The sequence below is a fragment of the Mixophyes fleayi genome, chromosome 8 (genome assembly GCF_038048845.1).
Source record: "Mixophyes fleayi isolate aMixFle1 chromosome 8, aMixFle1.hap1, whole genome shotgun sequence".
Lineage (NCBI taxonomy): Eukaryota > Metazoa > Chordata > Amphibia > Anura > Limnodynastidae > Mixophyes > Mixophyes fleayi.
Genome location: NC_134409.1, coordinates 107,347,127 through 107,359,727, shown reverse-complemented (window position 1 = coordinate 107,359,727; position 12,601 = coordinate 107,347,127). Strand labels below are relative to the sequence as shown.

Sequence of the window (12,601 nt, the reverse complement as noted above, 5' to 3'; positions counted from 1 at the left end):
TAGAATTTTTCACTAAAGTAATTTGCCCTGACTTAATTTGGGTACAACATTTATCCATTGGATGCATTGAACATAAATGAAAAGTGTTCAGCTGTGCTGAGGAAGAAATTTCTGAGGTGAGTATTTAAAAAAGGTGTGTGAGTGGAGAACAAGTTAGAGAATAGTGTGCTAAAACATAAGACAGGGAAGGGTTAGTGATGGGTGCAGTGAGAGGAGGTGGGTTATGGCAGCTGTTACAGTTAAACAGAAAATTGTGAATTGGTTTAAAAATCACAGAAAAAAAACAAACATAAATTTGTATAGATTAATAACCAGATTAAGGGCTAGTTTTACTAAACTGCTTGTTTGGAAAAGTGAAGATGCTGCCTACAGCAACCAATCAGATTCTATCTTTCATTTATTCAGTGCATTCTAAAAAATGACAGCTAGAATCTGACTGGTTGCTATAGATCATCTCCACTTTTTCAAACCCGCAGTTTGTGTATACAAAATGAATGTAAATTGCAGTTTTTTAAAAAAAACGCACGTATATCGGTCATATGCACATCTGTATTCAACAAGGAGCATATCTGAAGAAACGTCTCTTGTTGAATACAAATCTAGGCACACTCTGCTCTAACAGACAATAGACTGCAGGATACGTTCAAATCATACAGAATATAAAGTCCCAAGAGAACGCACAGGGAATAAATAACGGATTCAATTAACGCCGCCTGTAATTAATAACAAAAAAAAAAATAAATCTCAATTTTCATTCACCATAAAATAAATTTATTAGGATCTTTTCAATACCTTTAGCACATAAAATATATTTTTACAGTTGAATGGATTGGATGCTGCTGCAGGCTTTCGAGCTTGGCAGTCCTCACTGTACATTGACTATGTGCATATGCCAATTCCCTACCCGTTCTGCCCATGAAATCATTGGCCATAATAAAGGTCCCTTGAAGATCAATTGGACTTTACTGCTTTCACTAGCACCAGGTGTGGTTCTGGGCATGTGCAGAACGATTTTATGCAATGCAGAGCATTTATTGATATTTACATTCCTAAATAAATCAGGCCCACAGTCACCATTCTTACAGATCACAAAAACCTTGAATATACAAGTTCTACAAAATCACTAATTTCTAGACAAGCAAGGTGGGTTTATTTCTCACCAGATTTGACTTCATAATTACATTCCGGCCTGTGTCCAAAATATGTAAAGTGTGACGCTCTTTATAGAATTTTTTCACATACTCATTGTTATGTTCCAGACAACACTTCAATCATTCATGGTTCTTTGTTCTCTAACTCCAGATCTGACTGCGCGACTTAAAAAGAATCAATGCTTGCCTTCAACTGGTAAACCCAATCAACTGCAATTTGTTCCATAAAATCTGCAACATTTACTGTTGTCAGAATCACATGATCATAAAATAGCCGGTCACCCTGGAATTAGTAAGATTCTCTCCAAGCTAGTCTTGTGGCCTACTGGTGAAAAGGATAATAGAGATTATGTTTTTTCCAAATGCTAAACCCAATCAACTGCAATTTGTTTCCGAAAATTTGCAACATTTACTGTTGTCATAATCACATGTTCATAAAATATCCAGTCACCCTGGAATTAGTAAGATTCTCTCCGAACTAGTCTGGTGGCTTACTCGTAAAAAGAATATTAGAGATTATGTTTGTTCATGTGAACTTTGTTCTAGTAATAAAGTTCTCTGAACTGTATATTTTAGCATTGTGAATCCTCTACCAATCCCCAAACATCCTTAGGCACATGTATCCCTGGATTTTGTGGAGAAACTACCATCTTCCAAAGGTTTCCTGATATCAGTATCTGCAGTTTACCCTTTGTATCCAGAATCCAGCTTCTCCATCCTCCTAGCTAAACATGGTAATACTGCTGCCATGTGTCTGCACTCCACACATTTGTACCTGCTTTCCCAATGAACATGTATTTGCTGTTTAACCATTGACTGCACCTAGTTATACCTGTGTGATCTGTGCTTAAATAAAAACTCTGGGTCTGATTCATTAAGGAAAGTTAAGTAAAAGTAAGCAAGTAAGGCAAAACCGTGTTGCATTGGTGGGGGGGGGGAGTAAATTTAAAATGTGATGGCAGATTTATATTTGGGGAAGGGCATGTCCTAGATCAACTTTAAATTTCAGTGTACATATATGCTATCAAGTATTTGTGTGCTACATGAAAAAACAGCCACTATTTTCCTTATGTGCAAAATAATAAACTAATTTGCTCCCCTTGCATTGCAACATGGTTTTGCCTAGAAAACTTAAGTAAGAAAACTTTACTCAATTTTTTGCTTAGCTTTCCTTAAGGAATCAGGCCCATTATATAATTTTACAACTAATCTCTGTTCAATTCATACTGGCAATTCTGATGAACTGGCTATAAAAATTAGAGACTGCAGATTGCACACTTGCTGCTCTTGTCCAGGTGATTCCTAGTGTGTTGGTTTATGAACTCAGTGTTTGACATCCAGAGACCATGTCTACTATTTTATCTGAAATTCCTTACTTTCAGATGCTTCAGGGGAAGATTTTACAACTTTGCTCTCAAATATCACAAGTCTCTATAATGTTACTGGGCGTAAATAGCTTCCCATTTCCTTTCCGAGTGGTTCCTACTTGAATACCAGTTCTGGAGCAATGAATTATTTTTTCAGGGAGAACGTTCAGACCGCAATACATCCTCCAGAGTCTATAGTTTGTTCTAAAGACCCTAATTATGCTGCACCTGTTCAAATGTCTGTGGCTCCTAACACTGAGGATTCCAAACAGAAAGGCCACACACATCCCTCTTTTCTGAGGAGAAGAGTAAGCACAGAAGGGTCAACCATCTATGTCTTTACTGTGTGCCAACTCAGAGCATTTCCTGATGCAGTGTCCGCTGCATAGACCCAAATTACCTCTGGTTTCAAGGGTTCACTGAACTCTGAAAACAAATTCAAGTTGGAATTGCTTTCTAGCCTTCTAAGACATCACTCTAACCTGCTCCAGAGAGAGCGCTGCCTATCCATCCTGCTCCAGAGAGGGCTCTGCCCCTCCGCCTGCTCCAGACAGTGTGCTGTCCCTCCAGCCTGCTCCAGACAGAGTGCTGTCCCTCCAGCCTGCTCCAGAGAGGGTTTTGTCTTTCCAGTCTACTCCATAGAGGGTTTTGTCCCTCCTGAAGAGTGGGTTCTGCTCCTTCAGTCTGCTCCAGAGAGGGTTTTGCCCCTCCAGCCTGCTCCAGTGACAGCACTGTCCCATCAGCCAGCTCCAGAGATGCCACACAGCACCGTTCATCCAGAGATGCTCTGTTCAGTCAAGGTTACCTCATGGCTCTGGTCAGTCAAAGCTGCCTCATAGTTGTGCTCGGTCAGAGGTGCCTCATGGTTCTGTTGGGTCAGAGGTGCCTCGCTGCTTTGTTGGGTCAGATGTGCCTCACGGTTTGGTTGGGTCAGAGGTGCCTCATAGTGTTGCTCAGTCTGAGGCGCTTCGTAATGCTGCTTGGTCAGAGGTGTCTCATGGCTCTGTTTGGTCAGAGATGGCTCACAGTTCTGTTTAGTCAAAGGTGCCTCATAGTGCTACCAAATTTGAATTGTGTGCTTAGTCCGGGCCTTCTGACATCTGTGCTCTACCTGAGTTTTTCAATTTGGGAACCCAGTCTGGGTCTTCCAACTTGTGAGCCCAGTCTGGGTCTAATGACATATGTGCTTAACCCGAGCCTTCCGAGTTGTGTGTCCAATCCTGGCCTTCTGGGTTATATGCTCAGTCCGAGTCCTCTAGGTTGACCAAGACACCTTTCTTATCTGCCGGTTCTTCTTCCAGTGTGGTTCCCAAGATTACCATATTTGTCAAAACTGACAATTTATTTTCTGTTCTAGAATTCCTACCACCTACCTTCGATGGGGACATTGCACAATATGGGAACCTTATAGAGTTTTGTCTATCTTATTTTACCTCTCTACAGATAATGCCAATAACACACACAGGCAAGCATACTTCTTGTCTAACTTTACAGGGAAAGTTTTAGAATGGTCATAACCTTTTATGGAGTTCAGAGCTCCCCTTCCTTCAAACTTAAAAGTTTTTACTGCTGCAGTGATGAAAGAGTTGCCCCATCACTTGCAAATTCAACCTGCGGTTTATCTGTACCATGTTCAATATCTCCAGTTAACCCGACCTTGCAGTTACCTTAATATTCTGTTCAAATTGAGCAATCCTTTAAGTCTTGAAAAAGAAAGGGAAGAAAAATAAATGTGGGGCGCTTGGGTCTCAGATTACTTTGGGTACAGTTTCTACACATTTTTGGCCCTTAGATGAAGACTTTTCAGCTATGTGCCCAATTCTGGACTATAACTCTGACTTTTTCGAGCAATCCTAATTTCCTTGTGGTTTGAGCATCTGGTATCTGCATTTAAGACAGGGATACTGTCTTGCCTGACCTTCCTCCTGTCTGATTCTCTCATGAATCATCCTGTGTCCTCAGCTCCTCTCAGCTAAGCCTGGTAATCCTGGTATCATGTGCCTGCAGTCATCTTTTTGTGCTTGGTATCCAGTGTCTCCACCTTCCAAGCTAAATATGGCAATCCTGGTATCCTGTATCTACAGTTATGTTATTGTGCTTGGTATCCAGCATCTCCAGCCTCCAAGCTAAACCTGGTAATACTGCTGTCCTGTACCTGCACTCCACCCATTGCACCTTCTACTCCTATGTACTTTTGTTTGCTATTGACTGCACCTAGCTATACCTCTGTGATCTGTGTTTAAATAAAGACTTCAGTTTCATTTTACAACTACTCTCCATGGAGTTCATACTGGAAATCCTAACACTGGGTCATGGTCAGGGCCGCCGAGAGGGGGGGGGAGCGGGTACAGTTTACCCGGGGGGGGGGGGCGGGGGGAGAATCTTGGGTTTCTTGGGAGCTGGAAGAAAAAAGACCCAAAAAACCCCAATACTCACGTGATCGCGCGGCGCCGTGTCCCTCCTCTCCTCCATTCACACTGACTGCCGGGCGTGACGTCATCAAGTCACGCCTGTCAGTCTGTGAGGAGCGCCGCAGCCAGCATGAAGAAAGAAGACAGGAGAGGAGACAGAAGAGCAGAAAAGAAAAGAAAGAAGTTGACAAAAGGTAAGTAAAGAAACGGAGAGGCAAGGGGAGGAAAACAGAGAGGGACAGTACTATAAAGAGAGGGGAGAGAGAAACAGAGGAGAAAAAAAAAGTGGGCGAGAGGAACAGAGGAGGAAAAAAGGAGAGAGCCACAGGGGAATAAAAAAAAATTGGGGAGAGAGGAACAGAGGAGGGAAAAAAAGTGGGAGAGAGGAACAGGAGGAAAATAAAGTGGGAGAGAGGAACAGGAGGAAAATAAAGAGAGGGGAGAGAGAAACAGAGGAGGAAAAAAAAAGTGGGCGAGAGGAACAGAGGAGGAAAAAAGGAGAGAGCCACAGGGGAATAAAAAAAAATTGGGGAGAGAGGAACAGAGGAGGGAAAAAAAGTGGGAGAGAGGAACAGGAGGAAAATAAAGTGGGAGAGAGAAACAGGAGGAAAATAAAGTGGGAGAGAGGAACAGGAGGAAAAAAAAGTGGGAGAGAGGAACAGAGGAGGAAAAAAAAGTGGGAGAGAGGAACAGAGGAGGAAACAAAAGTGGGAGAGAGGAACAGAGGAATAAAAAAAGTGGGAGAGAGGCACAAAGTAAAAAAGAAGGGGGAAAAGCAGCATGGAGGTCGCAGTGTGAGCATAAGGGTGTACAGTGTAGTTGTGATGAAGGGGCACAGTATTGTGTGTGTGATGGCACAGGGGGCTTGTTGCAATGTAGTGTGTGTGAGGTAGGTGGCGGCTAATTAATGGGCACTATTTTGTTTGTAGGGTGATGGTGAGGCAATTTAATAGTGGGGACTATTAATTTAAGATGGGGTGGTTTGGGGGCTATTGAATCTTGGGGTGAGTTTAGGGAGAATGAGGTCTATTTATTAAATGTGACTATGAATTATTTAATGGCAGTGATGGTTGCGGGAAATAGGTATTGCTGGGGCTGTTTGCAGGAAGGGAAATAGGTTTATTTATTAAATGTGAATAGTATTATTTTAATGTTGGGGCTGGAGGAAGGCCTAATTATTAATCGTGGGTGCTATTGATTTAACGCCGGGGCTGACTGTAATTTTCTAAATGTAGCCATTTTTTTTCCAAAATAGGTCCTTCAACATTTCTGGATCCGGACAAGCCACAACTAAAGAAACCAGCAGCCACAGGTGGAGAAAGTGAGAAGAACAGGTAGGAGAGAGCAGCAGAGTGTGTGAAATGTTGTGATTCTAGTAGGGACAATACCAATTTTTGGTGAATGTTGTGCCCAATGTAAGGTGTAGGCCAAGACTGAACTGTTTGTGTACACACTGCATTGTTTGTATACTACACTGTGGTGGTAGATGTCCTGAAAGTCAGGAGTGCTTGAACATATGTGACGCTCTGGCGAATTGAGAGCCTAGTGGTTTTGATGTTAGACACGCCCCAATGGCACGTTTGCCACGCCCCCAAATGCATGACCACACCTCCCAAAAATTTTGCACCGACGTTTGGCTAGCCACGCCCCTGAATGTATGACCACACACCTAAATTTTGTTGCGCCGCCGTAGGGCGGCGCAAAAATTTTTTGGAGCTTACTTGACTATGAGGGGGGGCCCCATGAATTTGTTGTACCCGGGCCCTGAATTCTTCTTGGCAGCCCTGGTCATGGTAGAATGGCTCAGCAAGATGGCTCATTTCATATCACTCACCCTACTACCTACAAGGAATTCCTTTGGTAGAAAAAAAACAGACAGAGGGCTACAATTTCTGCTCAGCTTTGGAGAGCTTTTTGCAGTCTCCTTGGTACTAATCTCAGTTATTCTTGCACATATCACACACAAACTAATGGATAGATAGAGCGGGTGAATCAGACCCTGGAACAATTTCTGAAATGTTACAGTTCACAACTCTATGTTGATTGGTCAGAACATGTACCATTGGCAAAGTTTTCCTACAATAATTCTGCCACAAAGGTTTCACCATTGTACTGTAATATGGACTTCATCAAAAGTCCCAATCATTTTCGTGTTCTCCTGATTTCTCAGAAATCTTTGATACCACAAAGACACATATAACCGTTTGGAAAGATGATTACAAGGCTTTATCTCATGCATCAGTTTTTAAATTACATAATAGACATTTTAAATTTCTTTTGATGTCTAGTTTTCTACAAGAAATATTCAGATTCCACAAAGACTACTTAGCTGGGTCCCAAATTTGAGGCAATCTGGGCTCATGTCAGATTTTGCTGCTTTCATGTGATCAGAAATATTGGATATTGTTTATTTCCAAGATTGTATCTTGTATTCAGTACATTGGTTGTACAATCAGGTCTTTGGGTGTACGCTTTGCTGAACATCGGCGGAAAATTCTCAAAAATCTTAAAAGTTTATTACATTGTTTATCATAATATGTCAACTTATGTAGAAATGGCAATTTAGAGGGCCTTAAAGTGAGGGTAATTGAGCAAATACATGTTACTAACAGAGGAGGAGACAGGTTTAATCTTCTCTGTAAAAGAGAGGCATATTGGACATTCAGGGCTAAACTGCGGATTTGAAAAAGTGGAGATGTTGCCTATAGCAACCAATCAGATTATATTTATTATTTATTTAGTACATTCTACAAAATAGCTAGAATTTGATTGGTTGCTATAGGCAACTTCTCCACATTTCAAACCCGCAGTTTAGTAATTATACCTCTTAGACTAAAATCACTGATGCCTTTGGGTCTAAATGATATGATAGAGATTAATAATATCTGATGATTGCCCCTTATTGTTGTATGTTCCTTTTCAATTTGACAAATTGGAGGGTTACATGTATGCATACCTATAGATACATATATAAACATGTGTTTTTGGATATACATATGTCCCTTTGTCTTGTCATGTTGCAAATCCTCTATATCAATTGGTCTTATAATACTATGAGATAGTCTTGTAAATCTTGAATTGGGTGTTATGTTCTCTTGTGTAGTTGATTTATTTTGATGTTCCCCTGTGAGATTAATCTGGATATATAATAAAATTATCAATTGCATTTGAATATATTAGTATGGACCTTTACATATAGATTTATGTATTAAATGGTCCTTAAGAGTTATTCTAGGATCTTGTAATTGTATCGGACTATGAAATAGCTATGAGCTATTTCTGGATACCAATAAATTCATAAGGAACTTTATCTTAAAGAGACATATATTTTTTTTTTTAAAGTTAAATAAAAAGGAAATAGCTATAACTATCATTTTGAAATATATACAAAGAGCTCCATGAGTTCTGGTTTAAAGCCAAAGTCTACTTTTTACTCTTTAGCGTCAAAGTGAAATTATAATGATACAGTTCTTAATCACTTTAAAGTTAAGAATAACATCCCCAAAAGAACGTAAATCCTTTGAGACAAGTTAGAATATTATAACTCAGCCAGCAGATAAAGGTTAAGGTTTCATGGTTATGGATCAGGAAAATTATCTTAAAGAAGCAACTAGACTATTGTCAGACATGACAACCTATACTAAATTGGATAGAGATTCAGTGGTTAGGTAAGCAGAGCTAGAGATCATTTTAAGCAAATGTTATATATAGGCTTTATATCTTGGGTAATAAAATATATATTTTTTTTTGCCAAAAACCCATAAGGATTTGCAGAAGCCCACAGGTAGACCTATAATCTCAGCAACCTCCAACAGCTAAAACCTTTATTTGAAGAAATATGTTTATAAATTACAATGATATTTGAAACGTACCTGCTCCACTCTTTTGACCACAGCACTCACTTGCTTACTTTCTACTTGGTGCTGCGATCATGTGACTCTGGGTGGGGAGATTGAAACTCCCTGCACTATATAAGATCCACTGTGATACACTGTCTGTATCAGAGCAACAGATTGCTAACCCCTGCTTCTGGCTCCTACTGTGCTTTCTGGTTCTTGGCTCCTAGTGAATTTCTCGTGGCTTGTCTGACTACGTTTCCTGTATGAAACCTTGTGCTGCTTTCTTCAGTGTGTATCCAACCTGGCTTGATCACTGACCTCCCTTTCTGGATTGTCCTCAGCACCGCGTACCTCAGAGTGTATCCAACCTGGTTTGGTATATTGACCACGACCTCTGTACCTGCCTGTGTAATCCAGCCTGTGCATAGGAAAGGACTCTTCTCCTGATCTCTCTCTGGGAAACTCCCAGTAGTGGTACCTTGTAGTTTCCCTTTTCCTGGTGGCTCTTTTGGGACACAGACTCCTTCTACTGTTCCAGACTACCTCTCCTGTGTATCAACCTGCATCTGTCCATCTACCTTCTATCACATCAGGGGGCTACTCTGAGGATCGCGATCTGCGGCCTCCCAGCAGCAAAATCCATTCTGCCTTGCAGAGGTTCTTGGTGAAGACCATGGGGACCGTTGGACTCCTCGCCTCAGGAAAGCCTGTGCCAATCCTGATAGTTGCCCTCAGTGACCATAACATTGGATAGATAGTTATGATTGGAGCAAAAGTTTAAAGTGGTGTACAAATGATGTGTGATCATTATTTACAAACATTCCATATGAGAAATGTTTGGAAGCCACTAACCTATATTTATTTATTGCTGGGTGCGGATATGGATGGGTGAAGGAAATGTTTTATTTTGGAATATATGAAATATTTTAAAAAATTATTATTTTAACTTTAAGGATAACTTGTAGCTACAAATATATGGTGATGAAGACTCCCTTCATGTCAAGTTTTGCTAATTTGTACATGGGGAAGATCGATATATTCTTAATAATAATCCTTTGAAAGAGAATATTAAGGCATAGAAAAGAGATAGGATGATAATATTTTAGTATGGGAAGGATTTAAGGAACAGTTTGATGAATTATATACATATACAAACTAATGCATACAGGACTATAAAATAAAGTTATTAGACCTTATTTTTTATTCCATTGAATGGAGTCCAGGGAAAACAAAGATACAAAGACATTTATTAAACTAGCGGATAGCATTAGCTATCATCACTTTTAATAGTTGTACTCTTAACTCTTGGAAACAAAATATTTCATTTTCACAATAATACAAAAAAGGAATTGTTCAAATGATTGGAGATATGAAGAGCTAGCAGATAATTAATGTGTGAGATAGTTAGAAAGATAATATCCTTTCGAATTGGTTAAAAGTAATAAAGGTTGAGTTAAAGCAATGAACCACCAGAATCTTTTAAAATATGAAAAGAAACAAAATTCAAAATTCATATAATTTTTTAACACTAAAGATTGGGAAATCAAACAAAAACTAATCAAACATTGGGAGGTGTTGAAATTTAACCCCTTACTGAAGGATATTATCGCTCAACAGCTTAAGATTGTAAAAGATTCTACTCTCCCTTTTTCTTTCTTTTATTTTCCAGATTGGACCCATAAAGGTGGGATTATGAGTAAAGGATTGATGCACCTATAACATTTGATATAAAGACTTTTTTTTATGTAAAGAATAAGACCTTTGTACTACTATCATTGAATGATTGAAGGATAGCGCAGCAAAAGTTTCTTGTAATTTAAAAATTGTTTAAAGATCTTGAAAAAAATGTTTCCCATCCTCCATACATTAAATAACAAAGAGCTTAGAGCTTCAATGACTAGTTGGTACACAAGTATTTTGAAATATCTAATAGTAACCAAACAAATGAATTGCCCACCCTCCAATAATATCATAAATATTTACCTGACAGGTATGTCTATATGTCCACTTGCGATTTCAACTCCCTTTTTGTTAATTTTCCCAGCATACATCACTCCATTGATTATCCTGCAGTACATTGAAACAGTCGGTGTTTACAGAATGCCCAATATTGGCAAAAAATGTCATTTTTATAAACCACTTTCCAATAACAACTTTCTTAAAGCTTAAAGCTGCAATCCTATAAAAGCAGAGGTCAAAGGGAAATTTTGAAGTGACGCTATGGAAGCTTAAAAGTGGCTGATTACAAAATATAATGGGAATGTGAATGATAGAATTTATATAGTCTAACAATGAATTTAGTGGAAGAACTGTCTGCATGGAATACCACCACATATACACCCCCACTTTGACCACTGTATAATACAACAGGGTATATTTACTAAACTGCGGGTTTGAAAAAGTGAAGATTTTGCCTATAGCAACCAATCAGGTTGTAGCTGTCATTTTGTAGAATGTACTAAATAAATAAAGCTATAATCTGATTGGATGCTATACGTAACATCTCCACTTTTTCAAAACCGCAGTTTAGTAAATATACTCCAATATGTTTTTTAACCAGAAGTCACTACTGGTTTACTGCAAGAAGACACATATGATATAGTGAGCAACGGTACTTTGGGATGTCCCTCTTCTCAGCATGCTTATTCACAGAACACACACCCTTTATTCCTTGGCAACATTGTACATCAGTGATGGACAACCTGATATACTTCAAGAGCACATTAGCATTAATATCAAGAATGAGAGTGAACTAAATTCCACCACATGCCATTCAGACTTTCCACTTGCAACAAATTAGCCCTATGTGCCCTCATGTCAAAACTTGCCACAGAATGCACCCACACCATCAGATCACATTTCAAAAGTCTTCCATATGCTATGCAGACCTCCCAACATGCCCCGAACATGCCACAGACATCCACACATGCCCCACAATGGCCATTCAGACCTGTCCACATACCCCTCATATGCCCATCAGATCCCCCCATATCACTCGCACCTTTCCCACACACTGGTTAATCTACTGAAAATACTTTTACAGTTAGAACCCACTGAGGAAGGAGGGAGAGCATTCAGTGCAGATCACATTACACTCCCTCCTCCTCCTCTGGTGTGCTGCGTGACCTCCCTCCATTTTGCATAGGAAGTCACGTAATGCAGAAGTCAGCTGCTCATGTTCAGTTGTTCTATCCTATATAATAAAGTCAGATATGGACCTGCTAGATGGAGGTTATAGGTGAAGCTCACGGGGTGCCGGTTGCCCACCACTAATGTACATGAAGTAAGTGCTCTGACTCAAGACCAGCTGACTAACTCCTCAGGAAGAAGCTTTAGTGCTGAAAAGCAAATGTGTTCCAGCTGAGTTCTCCAAGTAGCAGTCATATATTAATGGCAAAACCGGCAGATACGTGAATTAACATTTTTTTTTACTTAGTACATTATAAATTGCCCATATATATTAGCTTTGTTGTTCAAGTTTAGACATACTTACACAAGTGAAAGATTATTATTTATTTTGATATTGTGAAAAACTATTTCCCACAATCCACAAGCTTCTTTCTATGGAATGATCAAAGTTTTTTTTTTTCTTTCTAGGATGCATTAAAGAACTGGTGTGTTTATACGTAACTAAATTTACCCACCATAATCTCTTTCACTCCTCTGCAGCAGGTTGCCATGTTGGAAGGGAGGTCCTTCTCTAACTGAACAGGCAGATTGAGAGCAACAACTTGGCAAACTTGCTTTATAGAACTGCACTGTATGGATTTGTGGATTCATAAACAGGACAACATATGTCACAGTAATTAAAACTTTTGAAACTAAACAATATC

At 39.5% G+C, this 12,601-nt stretch overlaps 1 protein-coding gene across 4 annotated transcripts in view; it reads right to left on the bottom strand.

Annotated features, from left to right (window-relative positions):
• Positions 1-12,601, bottom strand: part of LOC142099562 (inter-alpha-trypsin inhibitor heavy chain H3-like) — a 214,513-nt gene that overhangs the window by 186,734 nt on the left and 15,178 nt on the right. For all 4 annotated transcript variants that reach the window (XM_075183110.1, XM_075183112.1, XM_075183111.1 and 1 more), the window contains exon 3: positions 10,752-10,835. In XM_075183110.1, coding sequence (XP_075039211.1) covers positions 10,752-10,835 — 84 coding nt within the window. The remainder of the gene's footprint in view (positions 1-10,751; positions 10,836-12,601) is intronic.